The 27,169-nt window shown below is 38.0% G+C and overlaps 1 protein-coding gene and 1 long non-coding RNA gene across 3 annotated transcripts in view; one reads left to right on the top strand and one right to left on the bottom strand.

Moving 5' to 3' along the window:
- LOC136250969 (sushi, von Willebrand factor type A, EGF and pentraxin domain-containing protein 1-like) overlaps positions 1–27,169 on the bottom strand; it is a 105,994-nt gene that overhangs the window by 76,291 nt on the left and 2,534 nt on the right. Inside the window, exons 2-3 of the mRNA XM_066043326.1 lie at positions 15,359–15,433; positions 14,643–15,152 (exon numbers count right to left, since the gene is read on the bottom strand). Coding sequence (XP_065899398.1) covers positions 14,643–15,152; positions 15,359–15,419 — 571 coding nt within the window. The 5' untranslated portion in view covers positions 15,420–15,433. The remainder of the gene's footprint in view (positions 1–14,642; positions 15,153–15,358; positions 15,434–27,169) is intronic.
- Positions 20,029–21,686, top strand: LOC136250976 (uncharacterized). Of its 2 annotated transcripts, XR_010698860.1 has the most exons (6): positions 20,029–20,414; positions 20,670–20,733; positions 20,794–20,822; positions 20,873–21,005; positions 21,424–21,488; positions 21,548–21,686. It is a non-coding gene; the product is annotated as an uncharacterized lncRNA (long non-coding RNA). The 2 variants fall into 2 exon arrangements; XR_010698859.1 differs by having other exon boundaries at positions 20,794–21,005.

Consider the following 27,169-nt stretch of genomic DNA (forward strand, 5'->3'; position numbering starts at 1 on the left):
AGTCTAGGAAAGTGCCTGGAATCCAAGATTGCCTATGCATTCAGCCGTATTATCAGTCACCCAATATCTGTGTACTCAATTTACAACACTATTAGAGTGATTAAAATAAACATTCCTTTAAAGTAGCTGATCATTATATCAGATACCTCCATGCTGTTTTCAAAACCCTAATACACACATGCATTGGCACAAAAACTGATGCCTCCAAACAACTTCAACAGACATAACTTTCATATCATTTTGATGCAACTATAAAACTAATGTGATTTTATAGTATACATACAGATTTATCTTGTGTCGAAAGAATATGTGGGACCAAAGCTTACTGCAATTATAACTCTTCTGTAGACTTAATTCAACATTTTGATTTCCTTGTTTAAAAATGTTTCTTACAGAGCACGTGTTTATTTGGCTTCTAATACAACACACATAAAGTTATCTGAAAATTCCATTAAGTATATGTTAAAGCATAGCCGCGAGTGCTATATGAAATATAAAGTATGAGGCGCGCGGCCGAGTACTTTATTTTTCATATAGCACTCGCGGCTATGCTTTAAATGATTTATGGAACTTTCTACTCGTGTAGCTTCACCATACACTAGAACTCGTAATTAACACGCATTGCACGAACTATTAGCAGCCTGAACACACACACTTTTATGCATAACTGGAATTTCTAAGGTAAAAGTTTATAATCTATTATAGAACTTTGTGTGGGCGAGATCAAAGTACTTTAAATTTCATAAAGTACACTCTCAGCTGGCCAACTGCTTCATCAACCACAAAGAGTGCTTTATTGAACGAATAAAGCACTCTTTGCGGTGCAATAAAGCACTCTTTGTGGGTAATAAAGCACAGTTGCCCACATGCCTTAGTGTAGGCTAATAGCCTACCACCAGTACGACTAATCGCCCACGCCAGTGAAGGCTGATAGCCTTGCCGCGCTGAGTGATCACCCCAGCCAATACGAGATCTACCACTGGATTGCTTTTATAGACATACCTAAATGCTTCGATGATGGGTGGGAGAAGGTAACGTTGCTGTTACGTTTGTTAATGTAAACGGACAAGTCCTGGAGATATCACGGAAATGCTTCACCATGTGACTCACAATAGAATCAATTGTGGGTTGCGAGCAAAACCTGCCAAAAGACATAATGAATGTCTACCATGCCAAACTATGGTGAACTACGCGTGAGTTGCTTTGTTACACTGGTTTACATACATAGAAATTAATTGTATTGATAGCAGTGGTTTAGTGGCTAAGGGTATAAGTGTTTAGGGATGGGTGGTCACTGGTTCAAATTATCGGTACTTTTCAACATTTCTGGCAACAGTTTGCTTTTTAGGTCACTGCTCCATTACCCTTGTACAGTAACTCTATAGCTGTTACTTTGATTTCTTTTTTAACTACAGAATACTTGAACTATTATGGGTAACTAATGAATAAACTGTTTTCAAAAATTGTTTATCCTGTAGGTGTGACAAAATGAACAAAATGCTGGCCACAACTCGGTGAATGTTTATTGGATCTTAATATGTGAGCCCAATTTACAAATTTTTTGTGTGTGCCAAATAGCAAGCAATTGAATTACACATTTGCATTTAACAACAAAAGAAACTAAAACTTGGTGGTGTACGTATATCTAGGAACGGCTGTAGCAACTTCAATCTTGCTACAGTTTGTGACTTAATTGCTTTACCTGAAGAGCAATGAAAGTTCTTCTGGTTAATATATGCACAAGTGTGACACACCTACCTTTTTGGTCACACAATGCACTACAGTGTGTTTTGATGTTACAAAACATTTGTGACTGGATCTGCAAAAACCTGCATTTTTGAAAATTCTATATTGTTAATCTACATATATGTTCTGGCAAAGTTTCAGCCTCAACAGCAATAATTTTTGGAGTTACAGCCCTACAAAGTAGCAACAACAGAAAAATCAATTTGTACAGCAAGTATGTGTAGGAAAAATAAATTACAGGTGCTTACAACAGCAGTTGTAGCTTCTGAATGCAATGATGCAATTTGCACTATCGTGTTTTCCATGAATTCCATTGCTGGGTAATTTTTTCCTTGTATCACCAAATACAGAGACAAAATCAGTGATCGCATACAATCACTTTCACATGATACCCATAATTCAATGGGTTTACTATAACAAAACAAAGATTTTCGATCTCCTCTTGAGTTTAAAATACACAAGTATTTTACCCATTGTAATCAATGGTTTACTACTGTAAAAGTTAGGCTTGCATCATTGTGTTGGGTTTTCACAGATCCGGTCACATTTAACAAACAAGAGAAAAAAGTCATAACCTGGCAGTGATCACATTACTGCAACAACAACAACAACAAAGAGATTGTCACCTCTAATATGCCGGTTATTGAAAAAGGTGACTGTGTTGGCAAAAAACCTGCATAATACAGTTTGCACCATTTCAAAATTTCTTTTTATTTCCTCAGAGTCATCTACAGTGTGTCCAAGGAATGGGCTACCAAACTTTCAGCCTATTATAGTGAGTATTTTTATACTGAATATTAACTACAGGCACTTAAATTTTAATTTGGTACACAGAGTTGGAATTTGGCTCAAAAGAATTAGCAAATGCACCAAGATAATAGAGTGATTAAAATTTGCTTGATTTTTTTTCTTTATAGCATGTGTTAATTTCACCATTTTTGTATTTAGAAAAGTATCCTGATGTGAACTATACAGGTTTTTGCTAAGATGCATGGTCACGTTTGTATATCAGATATGATTTCCTTATATTGGTGTACTTTCTATTGTAATGCTTACAGAACTGCACACAAACTGAATGCTCTAATAGGGCCGTGACTGTACTATTAGAGTATCTCGATCGCGCACTTGCTACACATAGTTGGATCTCGCATTACAACTCGGTGGCTTTTACTCTGATTCTTCTATACTTTTCTATGATAATTACTCCATCTACATACTGGTTTTCAGCTCACTCTTCTAAGTGGTGTGTGAAAATTTATGGTTTTTATTCATGAAATTCGATTGTGTAATTGTGACACAGGTTGAGTTTTGTGTCATATCTCCGTGGTCTTTATCTTGATTCCTTTCAAACCACAAGAAGGCACTCCTACAATGGTTACTCCATCTACATAGCAATTTTCACCTCATTCCTCCAAGGGGTTTACCCTATAGGCATGACAGAAATTCGACCTTATTTTACACAAATAATTGGTAATAACTCCGTAAATGTTCATCGGATTCCTATCAAACTTGGTACTGAAATCCACTTTAATGAGCCCTTACGTGTGCCAAATTTCAGTCCGATTGAAGCACGCATTGGTGTTTATGGCAGATTTTGCAAAGTATGCGAAAAGAAGAAGCAGAAGAAAAAACCGAAGAAATAAAATAAAATTTTGGCTCATATCTTGGATATGACGGGGCGATTTTCTTCAAATTTGGTAAGTAGGCTCCCCTTCCTTTCAGGCACATCTGTAGCAAATTTGGTTCCAATCGGATAAGAGATCACGGAGCTACATATGTGTGAAAATCACAACTTACTTACATAAATTATATAGTTACGTCATTGTGTTCTACTACTACCACTACTACAAAAAAGTTTTTATTCATTTGATGCTGTTTTTGTTATTGAAGAAAAAAGCACAGGACTTCATGGCTACCAGCAACTGTATACACTGTGGATGAACTACTGAAGTAGCTAACTCCTGTCTCACTCCGTAACTCATACTGCCAAGGTTATATGAGCCATTGATCTGATATTTCAGAGAGTGCAGGTTCTTGCACTAGTCCAAAGGTACATGATACCTCCAGAAGTATCCAGTATCCGGTAGAGAGTTGAGCTACAAACAAATCACCCTGTGGAGAGTTTAACTACAAACAGTCACCCTGTAAAGAGTTCACCTACATACAATCAGTAGAGAGTTCAGCTACAAACAAGTCATCCAATAGAAAATTCAGCCACAAAAAAAAGTCACACTGTATAAAGTTTATCTACAAACCAATCATCCTGTGAGGAGTTCAGTTACAAATATACCACTTTAGTGTGGGTGTTCAAAGGCACCGCTTGGTGTTTAACTCTCATATTGCCCGGGCAATATCATGGGAAAGCGGTTTATACTAAGCATAATATGTGCATATGTGACTGGATATGTAAGAACCCCATATGTTAGCACATTTTTCAAATTGCATTTTATTACATTTTCTTTATCTAGTTATCCAAAGAAATGGTCAACCAAAGTTACAACTCTAGAAGCCTTGAACTTTCAAAGATACATAGCTACAAAGTGGCAACAACAGGAAAATTGATATGTACAGTACCTATACGGAAAATAAACAGCAGGTGCTTCATTAAACGGTCATAACTTGCAAATGCAGTCCTCTACCGAGATGATACTTACACCATCAGATTCCCCATGAACAGGGGAGTCCATTGTTGGGTAAGTTTTTCCTTCCAGGCTCTTCCTACGACCAGGGCGAAGGTGAAAACGTGAGAAAAAAAACGATTATAAACCCCTCGTCCAACGTGAGGACTAATGCTCATATCTTCCGTCTCCTTGGGAGCACTGACACAAAACAAGATTTTCAAACTCCTCTTGCTTTGAGGATCACGATGGTACCAAGGTATTTGCCATTACCACCTTCCTTCACATACAAGCATTCAAAAAAATTACAGAATTTTTTCCATTTCATAAATATTTTACCCAATACATTTATTGCATTCTACTGTAAAATTAGGCTTGCACTAACATATGGGATTTTTGCAGATCCGGTCATATATATATATATATATATATATAACTAGTAGGGATCCAAGCAATAAAAAGTAGTGAAACAAGAGATGAATGATGATATTACAGCATGGATCTGTGAGAAAATTCTACATTGGCATGTTATAACAGTTATTTTGTTCAATGTCAAAGTAGGGATTTTCCCACCAACTATGCTGTAATACCATCATTCATCTCTAATAAAGGGGTGTGGTCATTGTGATCAAATAAATAGATTGTTAAGAGGTGTGGTCTCCAAGCTCAATCATTATTAAGATCATTAATGGGCTCGGTCGTGAAGTTACAGGCATCTACCAGGTATCCAGTACTTTTTACAGCAGCGTAAGTGCTTTAAATAACTCACTGAAAGTGTTGATACAGAAATTAATGCCCTGATATGGTTTCATTGCATGAAGAAGACGACAACCAACCTGATTCCTAAAATAGTATATCCAACCACTTGGGTTTTCTTGTTTTTAATGCTGCACTTGATGTTAGATGTACTAATATTATTTCGTAAAGGTGATTTTTGGCATGTAAGATATCCTAGGACAATTTTTAAAGGCAGCATTCTAGGTAGCACACGTCACCTTAGGGGCGATCCATACTTAAACAGAACTAACATACCATTTGATACCGATGTGCAGTACTATACAACACCTTACATACATTATGCCTCACAAGTATAAGGAATTTAAAGTTTGATTAGGGATCATAGGAATAAAAGTAGTGAAACAAGTGAGACACCTGAAGATATACTACTGGACATTTAATCCCTACTTCAGCCTATACCCACAACTGAATTAGGGATTAAATGTGATCTGCTAAGCAAAAACCAGCCATTTTTGCACATTCCTCGAATTCCATCCATTTTGTTGGTTCTCTGTTATCTATAGTAATAAAGAAATGGACAGCCAAAGTTTCAGCCTTTTGTGATGAATAGTCATGGGGTTATAGTGCTAGACAGTTGTAACAGGAATAAACTCTATTTGTACAGCAACAGTACGGCAAATAAATTACAGGTGTTTCTTTAATCCATCACAACTCACAACTGAAATAAGCTACAAAGACAGGGTTTGGCTCAGTCTGTTCACCATGACCTGGCTCATCGATCAAGGTATAATGTTTTCCCTGTACGTCTCTGTGTGGACAGCCATTTCAATAATTAAATGACTATAGTAAATTTTATTTTACTGCATTGTAAATAAACCCCCATAACTCACGTACCATAAACTGTACAAACATGAAAAAAAGCTTTCTTACTTCCAATGAACATGCAAATCTGGTGGTGTATAGGCTTTAATGATTTGAGTTTTGTTTCAGTACATACCAAAGCAATTGAAACGTGCGTAAATTTTTTATGCAGCATGTGTATTTTATTTTAATATGTTTTTATAGTAGAATAGAATTTTTGCAAAAACGACTGGTTTTTGCTCAGTGGGTCACAAATGTCTACTAGTATCATCTTCTCATGTAGGCAACCTTTCTTGTTTCACTACTTTTGATCCCTGATCAAACTTAAAATTCCTAATACTTGTTTGTTTACTTTTTGTACATTATTATGATTGGTGAACCCATGCATACCACATTAAAAGAAAGAATGATACCAGTACATATTCTCAACTGTCAATTACTGAAATAGCAAAGTGGCCATTAAACTTCGTTTTCAGCTACGTATGTTCAGCCCGTTCGTTACACAACATTGCAAACAAAGAACACTACGAGAAGAACCTCCTCTGCAATCAGCCCAGTCACAATGAAAAACTTGGACAATTCTCATGTACATAGGGAAGCTATCACACGGGCTACCATATATTGACACCTGGTGCTGTCAGAATGGGACACAAAGGAGGACACAGGGAATTCCATGAAGCATATATTATATGTACTGTGATATGCCAAAAGGCAACTGTTGAACTGAAATTATGTTGAACAGTGAAAAACTCAAGCCCGTAGCCTTGGTCGTTATTGAGTTACACTTGTCTGAAGGAATCAGCCAGTCAGTCAGGTAGTCAGTCAGTAGAAATTCCACTAAATACTTTTTATTTATAATTTGTAGCTACCTATTGGAAGTATATCAAGTTGTATTGAAGAAACTTTTGGGCTTTATTATACCTAACCAATACTACCAAGGCATCATGAAAGTAGTGAGGTTGGTTTTAGGGTGATTTTTTTTGGCCAGAAAAGCTCAAACCTTCATGCAAGGAATATAGAATCTAATACCTCACAAAGAATTACATGTAAAGAGAGGGACATATGTAATCTAATAGACAATTTGGCTGCCCACATACCCTTCAAATCAGAATCTTTTTTCAAAAGGGGTGAAACACACAAGGTTAAGTGGTATGGCTGCAGTTACTTAAACTATGCAATTTTTATTTCAGCAGCATTTATATCATGTTCAGCCTCCACTGCCCACTGTAAACCAGGCACACTTGAAACAACAAGTAGTGTACTTTGTTTATTACTATCTAATCCAATACAGCCAAGCTGTAAAAAAAAGAGTGCGGCCCTCAAAAAGGCTATGGTGAAAAAATATGTGAAATCCAAGGTGGCGGCCAAGAAATGGCTGTGATGGTAGGTTAATGGTAAAAATTTTAATAACAACAATTCAGGTGAATTTTGTGCCAAGACCAAGCAGCACCAAATTCATCTGAATTGTCGTTATTAAATTTTTTACCATTAACCTACCATCACAGCCATTTCTTGGCCGCCACCTTGGATTTCACATCTTTTTTCACCATAGCCTTTTTGAGGGCCGCACTCTTTTTTTACAGCTTGGCTGTTTTGGATTAGATTTCACTTCTTTTTGTATTTGTATCTTTGGGACTTTTTAACCTATCTTTTTTTCTTTACCACAGGAAGAAGAAAAGATGAAGCAGATGTACTAATATTTCTGATTTTATCAGTAAATGTACAAATTATGTATATAATACATATATTTATTACAGAACTCTCCATGGTGGTTTCTTTGAAACTGAACACTCTACAAGGTGAAATCTTCTAGCTGCTCTCTCTACAGGGTGAATTGTTTGTAGCTGAACTCTCTACAAGGTAATTTCTTCTAGCTGATCTCTCTACAGGGTGATTTGCTTGTAGCTAAATTCTGTACAGGTGATTTGTTTGCAGCTGAGCTCTTTACAGAATAGTTTCTTTGTAGCTGAACTCTCTACAAGGTAACTTCTTCTAACTAATCTTTCTACAGGGCAATCTGTTTGTGGCTGAATTTTCTACAGGGTGATTTCTTTGCAGCTGAACTCTCTACATGGTGGTTTCTTTGTAGCTGAACTCTCTACAAGGTAATTTCCTCTAGCTCATCTCTCTACAGGGTGATTTGTTTGTAGCTGAATTCTCTACATGGTGTTTTCTTTGTAACTGAACTCTCTACAAGATAACTTCTTTCTACAGGATTATTTGTTTGTACTTGAATTTTGTACAGGTGATTTGTTTGCAGCTGAGTTCTTTACAGAATGGTTTCTTTGTAGCTGAACTCCCTAATACAAGGTAACTTCTTCTAGCTGAACTCTCTACATGGTGGTTTGTGTGTAGCTGAACTCTCTACAAGGTGACTTCTTCTAGCTGATCTTTCTACAGGGTGATTTGTTTGTAGATGAACTATCTACAAGGTAACGTCTTCTAGCTAATCTCTCTACAGGGAGATTTATTTGTAGCTGAACTATCTACAAGATAACTTCTTCTAGCTGATCTGTCTACAGGGTGATTTGTTTGTAGCTGAATTCTGTATATAGGTGATTTGTTTGCAGCTGAGCTCTTTAAAGAATGGTCTCTTGGTAGCTGAACTCTCTACAAGGTAACTTCGTCTGGCTGAACTCTCTACGTGGTGGTTTGTTTGTGGCTGAATTCTCTACATGGTGGTTTCTTTGTAACGGAACTCTCTACAAGGTAACTCCTTCTAGCTACAGGGTGATTTGATTGTAGCTGAATTCTGTACAGGTCATTTGTTTGCAGCTGAGCTCTTTACAGAATGGTTTCTTTGTAGCTGAACTCTCTACAAGGTAACTTCTTCTAGCTGAACTCTCTACGTGGTGGTTTGTTTGTAACTTAACTCTCTACAAGGTGACTTCTTCTAGCTGATCTTTCTACAGGGTGGTTTGTTGTTTGTAGCTGAACTATCTACAAGGTAACATCTTCTAGGAGCTCTCTCTACAGGGTGAATTGTTTGTAGCTGAACTCTCTATAGGGTTATCTGTTTGTAATAGAACTCTCTACAGGATGGTGTCTTTGTAGCTGCTCTCTCTATGGGGTGACTTGTTTCTAGCTGACCTCTCTGCAGGGTGATCTGTTCGTAGCTGAACTTTCTACAGGATGATTTGTTTGCAGCTGAACTCTTTATATGATGGTTTCTTTGTAGCTGAGCTCTGTACAAGGTAACTTCTTCTAGCTGATCTCTCTATATAGGGTGACTTGTTTGTAGCTGAACTATCTGCAGAGTGATTTGTTTGTAGTTGAACTTTCTACAAGGTGATCCTTCTAGCTGATTTCTCTACAGGATGACTTTTTCTAGCTGAACTCTCTACAGGGTGATCTGTTCATAGCTGCACTCTCTACAGGGTGATATGTTGCAGCTGAACTCTCTACATGGTGGTTCCTTTGTAACTAAACTCTCTATAAGGTGATGACTTGTAGCTGATCTCTCTACTGGATAACTAATTGTTTCTAGCTGATCTCTCTATAGAGTTATAACTTTCTCTATAGAGTTATAACATGTTTGTATAGCTGAACTCTTTACAGAGTAGTTTTTTTGATTGGTTGCTGAACTCTCCAGCTACAAGGTGACTTGTTTGTACTACAGAATGACTTGTTTGTTGTAGCTGAAGTTAGGGTCCGCAATGCGAAAAATCGATATCCCCCAATCAACTACCTAACTATTGTCATGTGTTAGGCTAAGTGTAACTTGAATAACACCAGCGTGGCAGCCAAGTTTGTCACTTTCTTCTGGTAGAAAACGATACAAATGTCTTAAAATCACGGGATTTTTCGGTGCAACAGTTCGTAGGGTTCTTCGTATGCCACGATATTCACTCTCAACATTGTTCAAGTAGTCTATCATCAACTCAAAGTATTGGTGGTTTGATTTTATTGGTCAGTTTCCGGTGACAGCACGATCTGTGTAGCTGTTTGGCGACAGACAAAATGTTTCTTGCTCTGGAGCACAGGACAAGCAGAGCAGCAACTGCGCCGTGGGTCAGCAATGACCAGTACTAGGTAAAGTACCTGTATGCGGAGAATGGTTATAATTGAAGCTTGTTAGCCATCTGGCTGAGCCATCTATATGCTGAAATTCGGCCAAAATGATGAGATTTTTGTAAACAAATACCAGAATGGTTGATACATCAGTGAGACAGTCTCCAACAGCAAGGATACAAAGCTTATAAACACCTAACAATACGGCTATCTCGCCCAGTAAACGCGTAGAACAATCCAATGCGTGAAATAGGCACTCACGTGATCGAAATTCAAATCGCGAAAATACCCATGAAATCGCTTTCATTTCTGAATAGGAACCATGCAGTTCACTCCTTTTGTAAGTATTTGTGTTAATTGATCACTCAGGTGTGGTCTGGGCCAGTGCAGGTGTGTTTTATGCTCTGATGGCATCATAGGGAGAGTCTCAGACTGCTGGGCTAATTGAGATGTTGAACCTAATGCACACAAACTGATTTTCACTTGATTCCAAGTGATTTTAATATCATTGGAATAGATTATGGTTGTATTTTCCAAGATTTGAATATCGATCACGTGAGTGCCTATTTCATGCATTGGATTGCTCTAGCGTTTACTGGGCAAGATAACCGTATTGTTAGGTGTTTATAAGCTTCGTATCCTTGCTGTTGGAGACTGTCTCACTGATGTATCAACCATTCTGGTATTTGTTTACAAAAATCGCGTCATTTTGGCCGAATTTCAGCATATAGATGGCTCAGCCAGATGGCTAACAAGCTTCAATTATAACCATACTCCGCATGCAGGTACTTTACCTAGTACTGGTCATTGCTGACCCACGGCGCAGTTGCTGCTCTGCTTGTCCTGTGCTCCAGAGCAAAAAACATTTTGTCTGTCGCCAAAAAGCTGCACAGATCGTGCTGCCACTGGAAACTGACCAATAAAATCAAACCACCAATACTTTGAGTTGATGATAGACTACTTGAACAATGTTGAGAGTGAATATCGTGGTATACGAAGAACCCTACGAACTGCTGCACCGAAAAATCACGTGATTTTAAGACTTTTGTATCGTTTTCTACCAGAAGAAAGTGACAAACTTGGCTGCCACGCTAGTGTTATTCAAGTTACACTTAGCCTAACACATGACAATAGTTAGGTAGTTGATTGGAGGATATCGATTTTTCGCGTTGCGGACCCTACTGAAGTCTCTACAGAGTGACTTACTTGTAACTGAACATTTCATAAAGTAACTTGTTTGTAGCTGATCTAGATGAACTCTCTGCTAGGTAGCTATTTTGTAGCTGAACCCTTTACGCAGTGACTTGCTTGTAGCTGAATTCTCTACAGAGTGACTTGTTGTCTCTACAAGGTGACTTGTTTATAGCTGAATTCTCTTCAGTGTGACTTATAATGTTCTGAATCTCTACAGCAACATATTTGTAGCTGAACTCTCTACAGGGTGACTTGCTTGTAGCTGAATTGTCTATAAGATTAACTGTTTGTAGCTGAACTCCCTACAGAATAACTTGCAATGTCATATAATTCTGTAATGGAGTAAGTTATATACGTAGCTGAATGCTCTATTAGAGTGACTGTTCTATTAGAGTATCTCGATCTCGCATATGCTACACGTAGTTGGCTTTGGAATCATAACTCAGTGGTTTATAATCCGATTCTTCTGTACTACTGCAAGGAATTTCTATGATAATTATTCCAGCTACACACCGATTTTCAGCTCACTGCTCTAAGCGGTTTGCCTGGTAGGCGTGAAAACTAATAGTTTGTTGTTTTTTCCATAAAAATCGATCGCGTAATTGTGACACAGGTTGGGTTTTGTGTCATATCTCGATGGCCTTTAACTGGATTCCTTTCAAACCACAAAAAGGCACTCCTACGATAGTTACTCCATCTACATAGCAATTTTCAGCTCATTCCTTCAAGCGGTTTATCCTGTGGGCGTGACAGACCTTCGACCTTATTTTACGCAAATAATTGGTCATAACTCCGTGAATGTTCATCGGATTCCTACCAAACTTGGTACTGAGATTCGCTTTAATGAGCCCTTTAAGTGTACCAAATTTCAGCTCGATTGGAGCACGAATTCACGTTTTATGGCGGATTTTGCAAAGTGTGCGAAAAGAAGAAGAAAAAAAATGAAAAAAAAACCCCTAACTTTGGCCGCTCGTATCTCGGAAATGGCTGGAGCGATTGTCTTCAAATTTGGAATGTGGACTCCCCGACCTGGCCGGCACTTCTGTAGCAACTTTGGTTTCAATCAGATAAGGAATCACGGAGCTACAAAGGTGTGAAAATCGCGTTTACTTTCTTCCTGTAAATATACTCACGGTGTGGCGCGCCGGCTACTTGGGCCGCACGACACACTACCGTGTGTCTTGATATGTACAAGTTTAAGGAAAATTAGAAATTTTAAGTTCGATTAGGGATCATAGAAAAAAAAAAAGTAGGGAAGCAAGGGAGGTCGCCTACATCTGCAGATATGCTAGCGAACATTTAATCCCTAATTCACTCTATACCCAAGACCAAGACTGAATTGGGGATTAAATGTTCATTAGTATATCTGCAGGTGTAGGCGACCTCCCTTGTTACCCTACTTTTTTTTCTATGATCCCTAATCGAACTTAATTTTTCCTTAAACTTGTTTGTTTACTTTTTTTTGTAACATTATTATGACTGGTGAACCCACGCATACTGCATCAAAAGAAAGGATGGCGCCACAATTAATGTTTTCATCTGAACATGCGCCCCAGCTATCAAAAACTGCTTCGAAAGTGCAGTGGCCATTACGCTTCGCTTTCAGCTATATATATTTAGCCCGTTACACAGCACTACAGATGAAAAACAATAGAAGAAGTGCCTCTGCAACAATCCAGTCACCACGAAAATACGACGATTCACACGCCCCAACTATCAATTACCACCTAGAAAGTGCAGTGGCCATTACGCTTTGCTTTCAGCTATGTTCAACCTGTTACACAGCGTTACAAACAAAGAACAGTGTTAGAATCGTCTCTGCAATTAGTCCAGTCACCATGGAAAATACGGATGATCCCCATTTACAAACGTACTGTAGGGAAGCCATGCATCGCGCCACCGCAAATCGACGCCTTGGGCTGTCAGCAAAAAGAAATGGGACACAAAGGAGGACAAAGGTAAGTCCATGATGCGTGCATTGTATGTACTGTGGTATGCCAAAAGGCAAGTCTTGGGATGAAGTGACGTAGAACAGTAAACAAATCAATCCCATAGCCTTAGCCATTATCGAGTTACACTTGCCTGAAGGCATCAGACAGGCAGGCCAGGCAGGCAGTTAGTCAGTAGAAAATTCCATTGAATATTTTTTTTTAAATTTTGTAAAAATTTATTGGAAGTCTTTGAAGGCACTTTTGGGCTTGGTTATACCTAACCAATACTGCCAAGGTGCCAGGATGGAATTGTGAAGTTGGTTTTTGGGTGAAGTTTTTGGCTAGGAAAACCCAAATTTCCATGATCCCTAATATACAGTACTACCGTACTATATGATACAAGCACACAGAAAAATTTGGAATTTTCAACTAGAGTAGGGACCATAGCACATAGATAAAAAGTAATGAAACAAGCTGGAGCAGTGCACGATATTAATCACAGTAAAACAATAAGAAGTGTTATATCCCTACTGTGCATTTCCATTATAGTATCTTGAGCACAGTAGGGATATAACACTTCTTATTGTTTTACTGTGATTTATCGTGTACTACTCCAGCTTGTTTCAGTACTTTTATCGATGTGCTATGATCCCTACTCTAGTTGAAAATACCAAATTTTTCTGTGTACTTTTGGTAACTTTTTTGGAAATAACTATTATGACTAGTGAACCCATGCAGACCGCATCTGAAATGGCACCGCATGCCCCAGCTATATCAATTATCATCTGAAAAGTGAAGTATCCATTACGCTTCGTTGTCAGCTATGTTCAACCCATTACACAGCAGTACAAATCAAGAACTGCTCAAAAAGCACCTCTGCAATCAAAATAACCACTATGAAAAATACGGACGATTTCCGTTACGAAGGGGAGCCATCACGTACTACCGCCAAATCGACACTTTTCACTATCAGCAAAGATGAATGGGATGCAAAGGAGGACACTGGTAAGCACCTCTCGAGCCGAAGTGACGTTGAACAGTGAAAAAATCAAGCCTGTAGCCTTAGCCATTATCGAGTTATGCTTGTCTGAAGGCATCAGTCAGTCAGTTACTCAGTCAGTCAGTAGAAAATTCCATTAAATAATTTTTTTAAATTCCGTAGCAACTTGTTGAAAGTGTTTTGGGTCAATCTGAAGGCTTGTTTGGGCTTAGTTTTACCTAACCTCATCATCGTCAGGGAAAAGTGAGGTTGGTTTTTGGTGATGTTATTTCGTGGGCCACACCTACTCCTTTGTGGTCTCTACTATACAGTACGATAGTACTGTATGACACAGTAGTCTAGGACAAGTAATAAGTTATACAGTATAACATACAGGTCATGAATTAAATAATATATGGTGTGCTGATGAAGCTGCTATAATATCCATTAAACTATGTCCATCTGTACTGCAAAGAGTCTTACTATCTGTGATAGTAGATCTTCACAACCAGAAAAGACAAGGAAACAGACTAGCTTGTTATAACACAATCAAATCTCAATTACCTATCACAAACTGTATTAGTGGTTGTCGCTGGTCATTAATCCTATCATTAGCAACAGTGCTGAGATCAACTGAGGGAGGAGCAAGTGATCCATCAATACGATATAGTTCATATCCATTAGTTCTTATGGTCCTCACTTGATAAATTGTTTGCTCTGGATGATAATATCCCACAACATCTCCTGACTGAAATTCTATTCTGTCATTACCAGTTAGAACAATGTTAACATTACAGTAATCATTACTGTTACACTGAGACACTTGACTCTCTTGTAACTGAACTTCACCAATATTGGTATAAACCATTGAATTAGTTGATGATAGTCTCCAAACTTGAAAGTAAGGATAATCATTTCTATCCATGTTGTTATCTCTTCTCACTCTAGCAATAATTCTGATTATTGTACCATTACAAGTAAAACTAAGACGAGGCACAATTCCTAATCTACGACGACCAAAGTTATCATCTCCATCTTGTAGAATATTAACCCTCTCTGTACATACTTGTCCACCTAATAGAAATAAAGTACCATGATACAGCTGGATGTATACATATCAACAGTTTGTTTAAGATCAATAATAGTCACCAAGTCTCATTAGTATACAGCTAAGATGTGTGGTATAGATTAGTACCAGAACAAAAAATGTATAGTGTATAAGTATAGATACACGTATACATATACATACAATATTTAGCAATAATGAACACACAGTATACCTGATATTTTTATACAAACCAATATCATCATTATGATGATCATCTTGTTGGTGGAGATCATTATGATGTGTCACCCTAGAAAATTCCAAGATGTACACATGTATCCAACATTTGTGACCAGATCTGCGAAAACCCGACATAATGGTGCATTTTTCAAATTCTTTATTATTGAATATTTATAATCTACTTAGCCGAGTGCATGCTCTGGCCAAGTTTCAGCCTTGTACGCCAACAACTTTTGGAGTTACAGCCCTACAAAGTAGCAGCAACAGAACAATTGATTTGTACAGCAAGTATTTGGAAAATAAATTACAGGTGCTTACAAAAAGACCCGTAACTTACAAACGTAACGCAGTACAGAGTTGCAACTTACACCATCATATTTGCCATGAATAGGGGAGTCCATTACATGGTGAGTTTTTTCTCCTACCACCTTTCTTTACTACATACAGAGACGAAATCAGTGAAGAAAAATTGATCTTGTACGACTGCTTCAACATGATGTAAACAAACACCCATTACTTACATATCCTTTAGGCTACTGCTACAAAACAACGATTTTCCAACTCCTCTTGAGTAGGCGAATACAATGGTACCCATGTTTTTATCATTGCACCGTTTCTTCATAAAGAACAAAGTGTTTACAAATTTTATGATTTTTTTTTTCATTTACACAAATATTTTACGCATTGCAATCAATAGCCTATACTGAAAATTTAGGCTTGTGTCATTATGTCGGGTTTTCGCAGATCCGGTCACACATACAAAGTTCTCCCTCATCTTACAAGTTTTATTAAACATTAAGTGACATTTTGTTGCTGTTAATGTGCTATGCTAAATGCAAATATATGGGTTTGTGTACATATGGTATTATAGCAACAATGAAGAAAATATTTATTCAGCAACCCATAGAGATATACATAGCCATACAGACATGTAGGAGGCATGTTTTCCCCCTACCAACAAAGTTCCTTCCCTACTGTAGCCAAATTCTACCCAATACATCAGAATAGGTACAGTGCATCATACAGTATGGTAGGACTGTATATTAGGGATCGTGAAGGTTTAAACTTTCTCAAAATGAGTTACTGACCAGAAACCAGCCTTACAATATGTTTATGGTGCTTTGGAAGCATTGGTTAGGTATAACCAAGCTTAAAGTGTTAGGTATAACCAAGCCCAAAACTACCTTCAGTATGACCTAAAAGACTAGTAAAAAGTTGCTGCAAAATTAAAAAAAAAAAAAAAAAACTACCAGGCTTACTCCCACAGATGGCTGTGGCCACATGTTGTTTCCCAAAAAAATGTGTACGTTTGTATGTAAGTATGTATGTATGTAAAGATGTAAGCATGTATATATAACACGGGCATGATATGTATGCCCGACTACCTGAGGGCCGCAGGCCCGAGGGAAGAGGGCATACATACGTATCAGGTAAAGCCCAAATGTCCCATGTTACAGCTAATATGTAACACTTACTAGGCTGATAGCCTGTACAGGGCGATCAATCACCCAAGTCAATACGAGTGCAACCACCGGATGTATTATATATGCATACCTAAAATTTTTGATTATGCGTCAGCAACTAGTACGTTCTGGTTACGATGAACGAACATATCCTAGAGATATCACAGAGAATTTCGGTTATGGGAGTTTTAATGTTTTAATCAGTGCTATCGAATCGTTTATGGAAAAAGTACGGAGTTCACTAAAGGTCTAGATAGGTAAGCGTGCTTGTAGAGTGGTTAGTCCATGCAGAGTGGTAGATTTGTGATGGGGGCATGTCCATATTTGAAAATGTGCGGAAACAATCAGGGAATAAGCTATAGCACTACTTCTCACCTTAGCCCAATGTTTTTCTACTTGTAGGATGGCAAGGATAACAAAACACTCCCTGTCTGAGTGGTTTTCATGGCTAAATCCAAGTCATGCATCCTAATCACATGAGTATTAATCAATCCCCACAATCGATTTTGGCCTTAACATCTATATAATCACTGCCTAGTTGTAGCCCGGTCTACATTTTGTATGTAGCCTGGCTAGCTGGGCTACATATGAAATGTAGCCCAAGCGGCTCCTTTGATCTGAGGTGTGAAAGTGATATCCACCCCAAAAACACCTTCGCTGTAAAAAAGGCGCGCCCAAGAAACTACAAGTACCTGGAACCCAATCTAAAAAAACAAAAAGAAAACAGCTCAGCTGAAGTGAAAAGTAACTGGTAACTTAAAGAGCTGATATCTGAAGCGGCCAAGAATACAATTACTAAAGTTTAGTCCATGCAAGAACACCTTGGCTATAAAACAGGTGTGTACATGAAAGTAACTGGCAACTGAAATGGCTGATATCTGAAGTGGCCAAGAATGAATGGTCATATACAACTAATTCAAAAATTTAACACTGAACCTTTATAATTCAGCTGTGTTCTATATTCACTCTTGCTGCATCGTAAAGTAATTTCTTTTAACTCTAATTGGCTGGTAATTTGGCCGCCTTTTTTAATAGTCAGTATAATAGAGCAAAAAAAGGCGGCCAAATTACCAGCCAATTAGAGTTAAAAGAAATTACTTTACGATGCAGCAAGAGTGAATATAGAACACAGCTGAATTATAAAGGTTCAGTGTTAAATTTTTGTATATGACCATTCATTCTTGGCCGCTTCAGATATCAGCCATTTCAGTTGCCAGTTACTTTCATGTACACACCTGTTTTATAGCCAAGGTGTTCTTGCATGGACTAAACTTTAGTAATTGTATTCTTGGCCGCTTCAGATATCAGCTCTTTAAGTTACCAGTTACTTTTCACTTCAGCTGAGCTGTTTTCTTTTTATTTTTTTACATTGGGTTCCAGGTACTTGTAGTTTCTTGGGCGCGCCTTTTTTACAGCGAAGGTGTTTTTGGGGTGGATATCACTCATTTTTGTCAGTGATAGACTCTACATTTGGTTTAAAAGGTAATTTTTTTGGAAATGAGCAATTAACATTAATGCAGAATATTATCTTGGAGAGTCAGTAAAATCCATACATAATAATGATTGTTTCATAACACCGTAAATTCGGAAGTATGAATTTACGGTGTAGTATGACTGTTCTATTAGAGTAAATCTATCTTTACTGCCTGCATGTGACGAATATATCTCATATCTGTGCATGTTAAATGCTTCAGACACCTAATTACACTTGCAAGTGACTAATTAGTTTACAGTTGCTACACAGCTATAAATACATTTGTAATTGTTATCACCATAATCATTTATCATGTTATAACCATTTTTTATTATTTTGGTCACAACTTCAGGATTAGAGCAGCAGAGAAAGGAATAGAGGACTCAACCATCAAGACTTGTATATGGGAGATGGAACAGTATTGCGATGGACAATGCCGGTACTAACCCCTCAAGGGTGTTGCAGTACAGTATAGATGCAAGACCAGAGCCTCGATCGTCACCTTTTGACTGTGGTCACAACTTCAGGATTGGAGCAGCAGAGAAAGGAATGGAGGACTCAATCATCAAGACTCGGGGAGATGGAATAGTATTGCCAAGGATAATGCCAGCACTAACCCCTCAAGGTTGCCACAGTGCAGTATCGATACAACCACTCCAACCAGTGCATAAGACCAGAGCCTCGATCATCACCTTTTGACTGAAATTTTTATACTTGATGAAGCAATTAAAACAAAAAAGTTGTAGTACTTATACTTTCCTGAGGGAGCATGCCCCCAGAGTCCCAGACTCCCTTGCCTGTTCAGCAGAATAATAGGATTGAGCCTTACTACCACTTTCACCTTTATTCTTGGCCCGGATGTACATATCGGCAACATAATACAGTAGCTGTAGATAATGCCCCTAGGCAGAGCTATAGGGGTGGGAATTTTTCCCTACTATCACACTATCACAGTAGTTCTTCTCACAGTTCTTTGCCTGGCCATCATCAACTGCTGTCAAAACATTAGTGTCGTCCCCCAGACCCTTCCTCAAGCATGCTTATCACACAAAAATAACTTAGTTTAGCAGTGCACAAACAATTATTGACAGCATATGTACACTTACCGCATTGTTGAACCATGTATACTACCAGAATCCACCGGATTGACAACTAACACGTGATCTATTTAGGGGAAATCTCGTGGAAAGTCCCTAATTACCTTAAGCGGACACTCGTGATACGTGGTTTTAAATTGAATGGTTTAAGAATGTAAGCGTACTTTAATCGGCTCAACTTTAATGAGAAACTCGAGCCCCTCGTGAGAAACTACATCACTTGAGCAACGCTTGAAGAAGTAAGAGTCAAGAATACTGATCGATGTACTCTATGATATATGCCGGTCTTGAATGCTAACGAAACGAGGAGTGAAGTTTGTGTAACGTGTCACATCGCCACACACTGATTCACCATGTTTGTGCGATAGGGTTTATGGACCTGTCCACCAGATGCTGAAGGGAAATTCATTCCACCACATGTTGAAAGGAAATTCATTCCAACTTGTGAAGTTATTGATATACTCATTGTTGGGGTCCACGGGGACATTGATGATCATTTACCAGTCAGCTGTAAGTAATGTCACAACAGAAGGAAAGGAACCATTTCCATACCCCGGCTATGGCATACTGATTTTCCTGGTCAGTTTATGTACACTCAACCATAGATCGAAATGTAGAACTTTGGTTGCAGGTGGAAAATAACACCTTTTTACTCAGTTACAAGAGATTCACCCAGCTGGGATAAAATGTTGAAGTGAATGTCATTAGTACTAACTTGTTCATCAGGTATTGGACAATTCCAAGTGTCCAGATTATGCAGTTGTCCTCATGTTCAAGTTTACACGTTTAGGCAAGTTCCACAACGTCCTATAATCTATTACTATATCAGTGTGGAATAATGCTTATATAATATTTTTCATATTCCAGGCTTTAGGTGTATTGTATTTAACACCTGCTTGTTGGTTTTTGCAGGCCATCTGGTCATACTGGTTTATCCACTAGCAGTTGAATGTGATCATGGTACATATGTAAGTTGAGACCATGCAAGAACAAAGATACAGGTGTCATGAATTTCAGGTCAGTTAACGTTCAGAGGAATTGTATTATTGCAATTGTTGTTTTTGTAGTTATCAATTATCAGTGACCAGTTTGTGATAGTGTACTTTTGTTTGACCAATGACCTAATGTTCTGGTTTACATGCTTACCCAACAGTTATGTTACTCACTTAACCTGCATATGGGATATATATATTTTTAGTTCATTTTGATTATCCATTCTTTATTGGTACAGCCTGGCATATTGATTTTTTGCACATTCTCTTTTTAATTCAGTGCCTGCTGGATTGTTTTGTCAGATATCGAAACAGGTGTCTTGGTGTTGCGACCAATGTTCCAGGTCAGTTTGCATGTGTGTTTAATTTAAGGTTGACTTCAGTGCCTGCTTATTCTTTTACAGGTCTCGGTATCGAGTGTCATGAATTTCAGGTCAGTTGACGTACAGAAGAATTGTATTATTGCAATTGTTGTTTTTGTAGTTATCAATTATCACTGTATACTAGTGATGTGAATTTGCAGGTCAGTCTACTCAGATGTATCGGGTATAGTGTTGATGGGTTCAAACAAATACCCAGTGTAGACTGTAGTGGCATCAAGGGTGTTAATTTCTAGGTCAGTTTACATGTTGTGATGTTAGTGATGTTTTCCTAGTACCCAGATGTTAAGTGTATTGTATTTAATGCCTACCTGTTATGTTTTTAAATTATGGTATATCAGTGTAGACGGTACAACAGTAAGCCTTCTGTGTTGTAGTAACTATTTGTTTCATAATTATGCTGTTGTCCTGGAATGGCACAATTTTTGGGCAACCAGTGTGAAGTCCAGTGGTACAAACATTGTATTATGACCAAGTTGTGATAGCGTACTTTTGTTTGACTAATGTCCTAATGTTCAGGTTTGACATGCTTACCCAACAGTTATGTTATTCATTCACTTAGCCTGGGATATAATTTTTGTTCATTTTGATTATCCATGCTATTATTGATACAGCCCGGCATATTGATTTTTTGTACATTCTCTTTTAATTCAGTGCCTGCTGGATTGTGTCATCAGATATCGAAACAAGTGTTTTTGGTATTGCGACCAATGTTCTAGGTCAGTTGCATGAGTGTTTAATTTAAGGTTAACTTCAGTGCCTGCTTATTCTTTTACAGGTCTCAGTATCGTCATGCTGACATACAAGAAATCATCACTATTGTTGGAACTATTTTTAGTCAAGTCTTGATGTGATGTTGATTAACGTTGTTACACATTGTTGTATGTTTACCATATGGCAAGAAATTTTCATGGCCATCGTGAAATTTGAATATTGTGTAAGTTGTGTGGAACAACCCCAACTCATACATGGTCACTGGCAAACCACGAACCACATTCGAGCCACAACACCACCAACCACATTCGAGCAATCCATTACAAAATTTTGTTGCACCATTTGTGTGTGCATAATACTTAATGAAAGCCACAACACAAGCTACATGGTAAACACTACATAGAGGTGGTAACCCCTAAAGGCTTGTTACCTTTTGTATTCACCTTATCGGCCTTTGTGGTTAATCTATTAAAAATTACATGTAAATAGAGAATTGAAGAGTATGCTTAAAGTACCTTCGCTAGTGATTTTGTTCTTCACACCATAAGACAACTGGCAATTTATAAACGCTCGCATTGGGGTGTGGCACAAATGGAATTTAAAAGATTTCTGCTTAAAACGCCATCCCTAGGGAACTTACAGTTCAGCACGTTGTCACAACTTGTTTATCAGGCATTAGAGTTTGTGTCCACGTCGTGCCTTTAAAAGTTATTGTAGGGATTAGAGATTTGATTGAAGAAAATACGCGTATAGGCAAACCAGGATTGGATAATGTCAGTGCTAGATGGACTATACAAACACGACTATGTTGACTGGTATAACGTGACAGTAGTTGTAACATAAGGTAGAGAAATAAAGTGAAATACGCCTATTTTTTATTTTGCGATGGTTACTTTTTTATTTTAGCGAGGTCGCAAGAAAACTATGATGATGATGACGATTCCTAAAGATTTATTTATCACGTAACGCAATACAAATCTATTGAGAGATGTTGTGTAATCTAGGACTAATATTGCAAAACCGGCCCTACACGTAAATAACTCACAGTAGTGGCCGCGCATCTTTTAATTGGGCGTGCGCTTTGTAGTTTCTTGGCCGCGCGACTCACTACCGTGAGTCTTGATATATTTGTTTGTCTTTCCACACACACGTGAACAATTATGGTTTATACTAAAAGCAGCTTGTATGTGAGGAATAAAGGCTGTACAGTGCCTGTATTTACATTCTGGGTAGGCAAGCTTTCACTTTGAGGCAGTTTATTCGTGTAGCTTTAAATGTGGGTGAACTGAGTTCCTGAAAATGTTATGAATGCCTGTCACGATGGGCTTTAGGGTTGAAAAATGGTGTATTTAATTTTCCCTGTAGACTATGAAAAATAAGGATTCATTTGAGGTGAAAGGAGCATATGCGTGTGTGTGCATGTGTGTGTGCTAGATAAAGCACTGCAGCGAGTGCTGTATGGAAAATATAGCACGAAAAGAGTGGGCAAGAGACAAATATAGCACGAGGAGAAACCGAGTGCTATGTTTTGTCTCGAGACCACTTTTAGAATGCTATATTTCCTGTACAACATGAGCAAAGGCAGTGCTTTATCTGGTATAGAGAACTGCCAACTTCAAATACGCACAAGACACACAAAACAATTAGAAACTCATGAAACAGTATTATCATCTATAAACTAGGCATTGCGCTTGTATTTCACCTGTGTTGCACTGTGCTGTGTGTGCATTAGTCGTTTGTGAGTATAGTCTGTCTTCTCAACAACTAAACGTTTTTGATTGTGGTACTGTAATAAGCATATTTCCATGATATTTGTAGGACTCGTCCGTTTATGTAAACGAAACATAATAAGAACGTTCACTGCTGCTGACCACAAGCAACCATCATCAAAACCTTCAAGTGTGTCTATAAATTAAATCCAGTGGTTAATTCTCCTCTTACTGGTTGGGCTGACTGCTCAGCCAGTGCAGTACAGGCTATCAGCCTAGACTGGCTCGGTTGACTGGTTGCACTGGCCAAGAGTGATTGATCACTCACCAAAAACAGGCATTAGCCTGCAAAGAGGCCTGGCAGTTCTATAGCTACCTGATATTGAACTGTAGGTCTATAAGGAGTTCTATAACTGCCCAATATAGAACACTTGTGCTTGTATAGCAGATATAGAACACTTTTTAGCTTTGATCCTCCCACGCGAAGTTCTTTATATATATATATATATGTGTATATGTATACAGATAAAGAGAATATACAGGTGAATTCATGTACTAAGTTTGCAAGGAATAATTATGATAAGTGCCCACGGTGTTATAGACAGACATTAATTTTATTTGCATAAAACTTTTGTCACGGCTGCAGGGTAAACCACTAATTGAAATTTGGTGTGTACATAGGGTAGCCATCGTTGCCTTTTGATGGTTTAAAAAACAAAGAAGTAGCGACTACAGAGTTATAAAGCAAAAATCAAATAACAGTAAATTGTGGGTTTGAGATATAGTCACCGCAAGGTAAAAAGTACATGAAAAATGTAGAAAAAAACTTACCAGGGTTCAAACCACAGATTTCCATATTAAACACCCAAATCCTTAACCAATGAGCCACTACCCTCACAGCTCTTAATTTCTATTTTATAAATGAAAATCTAGCTAACATCTAATCAACAGTAAAACTGTATAGATCTACCAACGGAAATTCTAGATTGTTCTATGCACATTCTAGTAGACTTCATCAAAAATGTGTGCTCTACATAATATTACCAAAATTCAATGGGAAAGATATATAGATCACAAAAAGAAATGAATTCACATAACCATTATTAGCATTAACATCATTGCAGCCATTTTTTGGCCACCATCCATCTTTGACTTCACAACTTTTTTCACCCAGGCTATTGAAGGCCGTGCCTTCTTTATACAGCTTGGGTGTTTTTGTGTGTATATAAATAACGTATACCCAGAAATGTTCACAGTATATACATAATTTTCACAGTTTTTGTAATTAGCAATTAAAGCTACTAAAAATTTTATCACTTTTATGCACAGGCAACAAAGAAATGACCACAACTTTTAATCTTGATGGTGGCAGATGCTAGTGGATATCACATCCAAGGATATTTGGCTTTCTTAGTACCAGTCAGTTTGATAGTCACCTCTCGTGTTTATAGCCTCGGTAATCATTCCCAGTTTACAGACAGCAAAATATGTTTCCTGTAAGTGTAAAGTGACGCATGCATGCCACCTAAAATACAGCCTTTTAAAAAGCATCCTAGAGACATCTTAAATGACAAAAATCACCTTTACGGAACAATAGTAGTCCATCCGTCGTCAATACAGCAACATTAAAAACAAAAAAACACAGATGGCTGGATACAGAATTTTCACCGAAACTCAGAAATTTTATCTGCCAGCATGCCTACCAGACCACAGTTATAATGCTGGAGGCAAAATGAAGTAATGCTAGCACAGTAAAAATATGAAACAGTGACATGCTCCCTGGTAGTCTGGCACTGCCTGCCCCTTGCAAAACGTAAGGGTCTGGTGAAATACAGATACCATAGGAATTCAATTAGGTGGTGTACATAAGTGCTGGTTACATTAGATGGTTTTGAACAAAACATTGCGTTGCCAAGGTGATTTGTGCGCAAACATCATTGGCATGCATTAATTGGGTACTGCATAATTTGAGCATTAGAAATGATTTTAGTATCTGCATTTCAGCAGACCCTTACTTTTTGCGAAGGGGCAGGAGGTTAGCCCCCTAGTAGGTGAAAAGCTGACTCGAGATGCTCTAATACAGCAGTCACCCTAATAGAACAATCACTGGCGTGTACGTAGCTGCACACTATAAAACCTAACTACCATATTTAGGGATCTAAGTGATAAAATGTAGTGAAACAAGAGATGAATGATAGTATTACAGCATAACTTGGTGGGAAAATCCCTACTTTGGCCTTCAATAATTGTTATAACATGCCAATGTGGGGATTTTCTCACTGAGCTAAGCTATAATACCATCATTCATCTCTTGTTTCACTACTTTTCATTGCTTGGATCCCCACTTCATCGATAATTTTTATCAAACAGTATGGTAGTACCGGATCCCCAAAAATGACACACGTCATCCAAAACACTGCCTTTAACCTACATAGAAACATCTTCTGCGATGAAAATCACCTATACGAAATATTATTAGCTCATCTAACATCAAATACAGCATTAAAATACTTACAGGCAGCAGGATATACAATTTTTTAAAAATCACCAAAACTTGAATTTTTGTCTGCCGCCTGACCACAGTCACAAGACTGGAGCAGTGCATGGCCACTATTTTACACCACAATAACAAACTCACCAGTGGGATGCGCCTCTCGGCGTTCTGACGAGTGTGTGCCCTCATAGATATTACATATTATGCATAAATATCTATGAGCCTTTTCTTTCCTTGTATCTTCAATCAGGCTGTTCTTTGTCCCTCTTCACACGATGAAACCATATTGAGGTGTTAATTATATCAACACCTTCCTTTAGCAGCATATTTAGACCCGGAAACTTATTTAAGCGCATACCAGTGGCGAATCCAGGGGCACAGGGGGCATCCCCCCTTCAAAAAGAAAATATATACAAGAATGAGATACTCTAATAGAGCAGTCAGTCAAATAAAACAGTCATGACACATCATACAGTTTGATAGTACTGTATAGTAGGGACATCGAAGGTATGGAAATGGCCCGTGACATAATATAACCCAAAAACCTGCCTTGAAACAACATGACAGTATTGGTTGGGTAAAATCAAGACCAAAAGTGTCTTCAGATCGACCCGAAACGTTTCTGTCAAGTTGCTACAGAATTTTTTTTTTAAATTTATTCAACAGAATTTTCCAATGCCTGCCTGCCTGACGCGTTCAGTCAAGCGTAGCGGAAAACTGGCTACAGCTACAACCCTAATTTTTCACAGAAATGTTTCTAATTCGATGGAAGAAAAAACCTTTGGTATATTGATAAACACACAATGCTTGCACTTCTTTACCTTGGCCATCAGTCAAGATTCTACCGCTGATAGTGTTAATAGACTACAGTAGGGCTTCCATCTACGGGTGTATCAAACTATTCGAATACACATGGTTAGTTTAGTGTTGCACCAAACTATTTGAACACACGTGGCTTAGTAGTTTACGAAGTCGGTAGTTGATATTGATCAGTGAGAGCAACTCGCAGCGAACTAGCCATGTGTAAGTCAATAAATATAGTAACAGCGTTAAAACCGAGTTGGGTCATCCAGGACTCGCTTTACAGATTGCACATGCTAAATTAATTAGTGTAACAATGTGGACGTGTTGTAACACATCATACTTTCATCAGTAGCATATGACACTTTCCATAAAACATAATTGACCAATGAAATGGACTATCTTACTGCTATCACCAAGGGAGATAAATATTCTGCCCTCTATAGTAGACCAGTGACTCAATCCCTGCATTACAGTAAATGGAGACAAACCTGGTGTAGCTTAGTCTAGGCCCATATGATATTTATATGCTAAAATGCAGAAATTTTGTAATACACCCATGGAAATTGTGGTCCTAATATTTATGCATTCCAGCTAAGAGTACTTAGTCTCGCTAGAACCACCCACAACCATGATCAAGGTTTTCAACTGACTATATATAGCTTGATCAATTGATTTCACT

This window comes from Dysidea avara, chromosome 3 (genome assembly GCF_963678975.1).
Source record: "Dysidea avara chromosome 3, odDysAvar1.4, whole genome shotgun sequence".
Taxonomy (NCBI): domain Eukaryota; kingdom Metazoa; phylum Porifera; class Demospongiae; order Dictyoceratida; family Dysideidae; genus Dysidea; species Dysidea avara.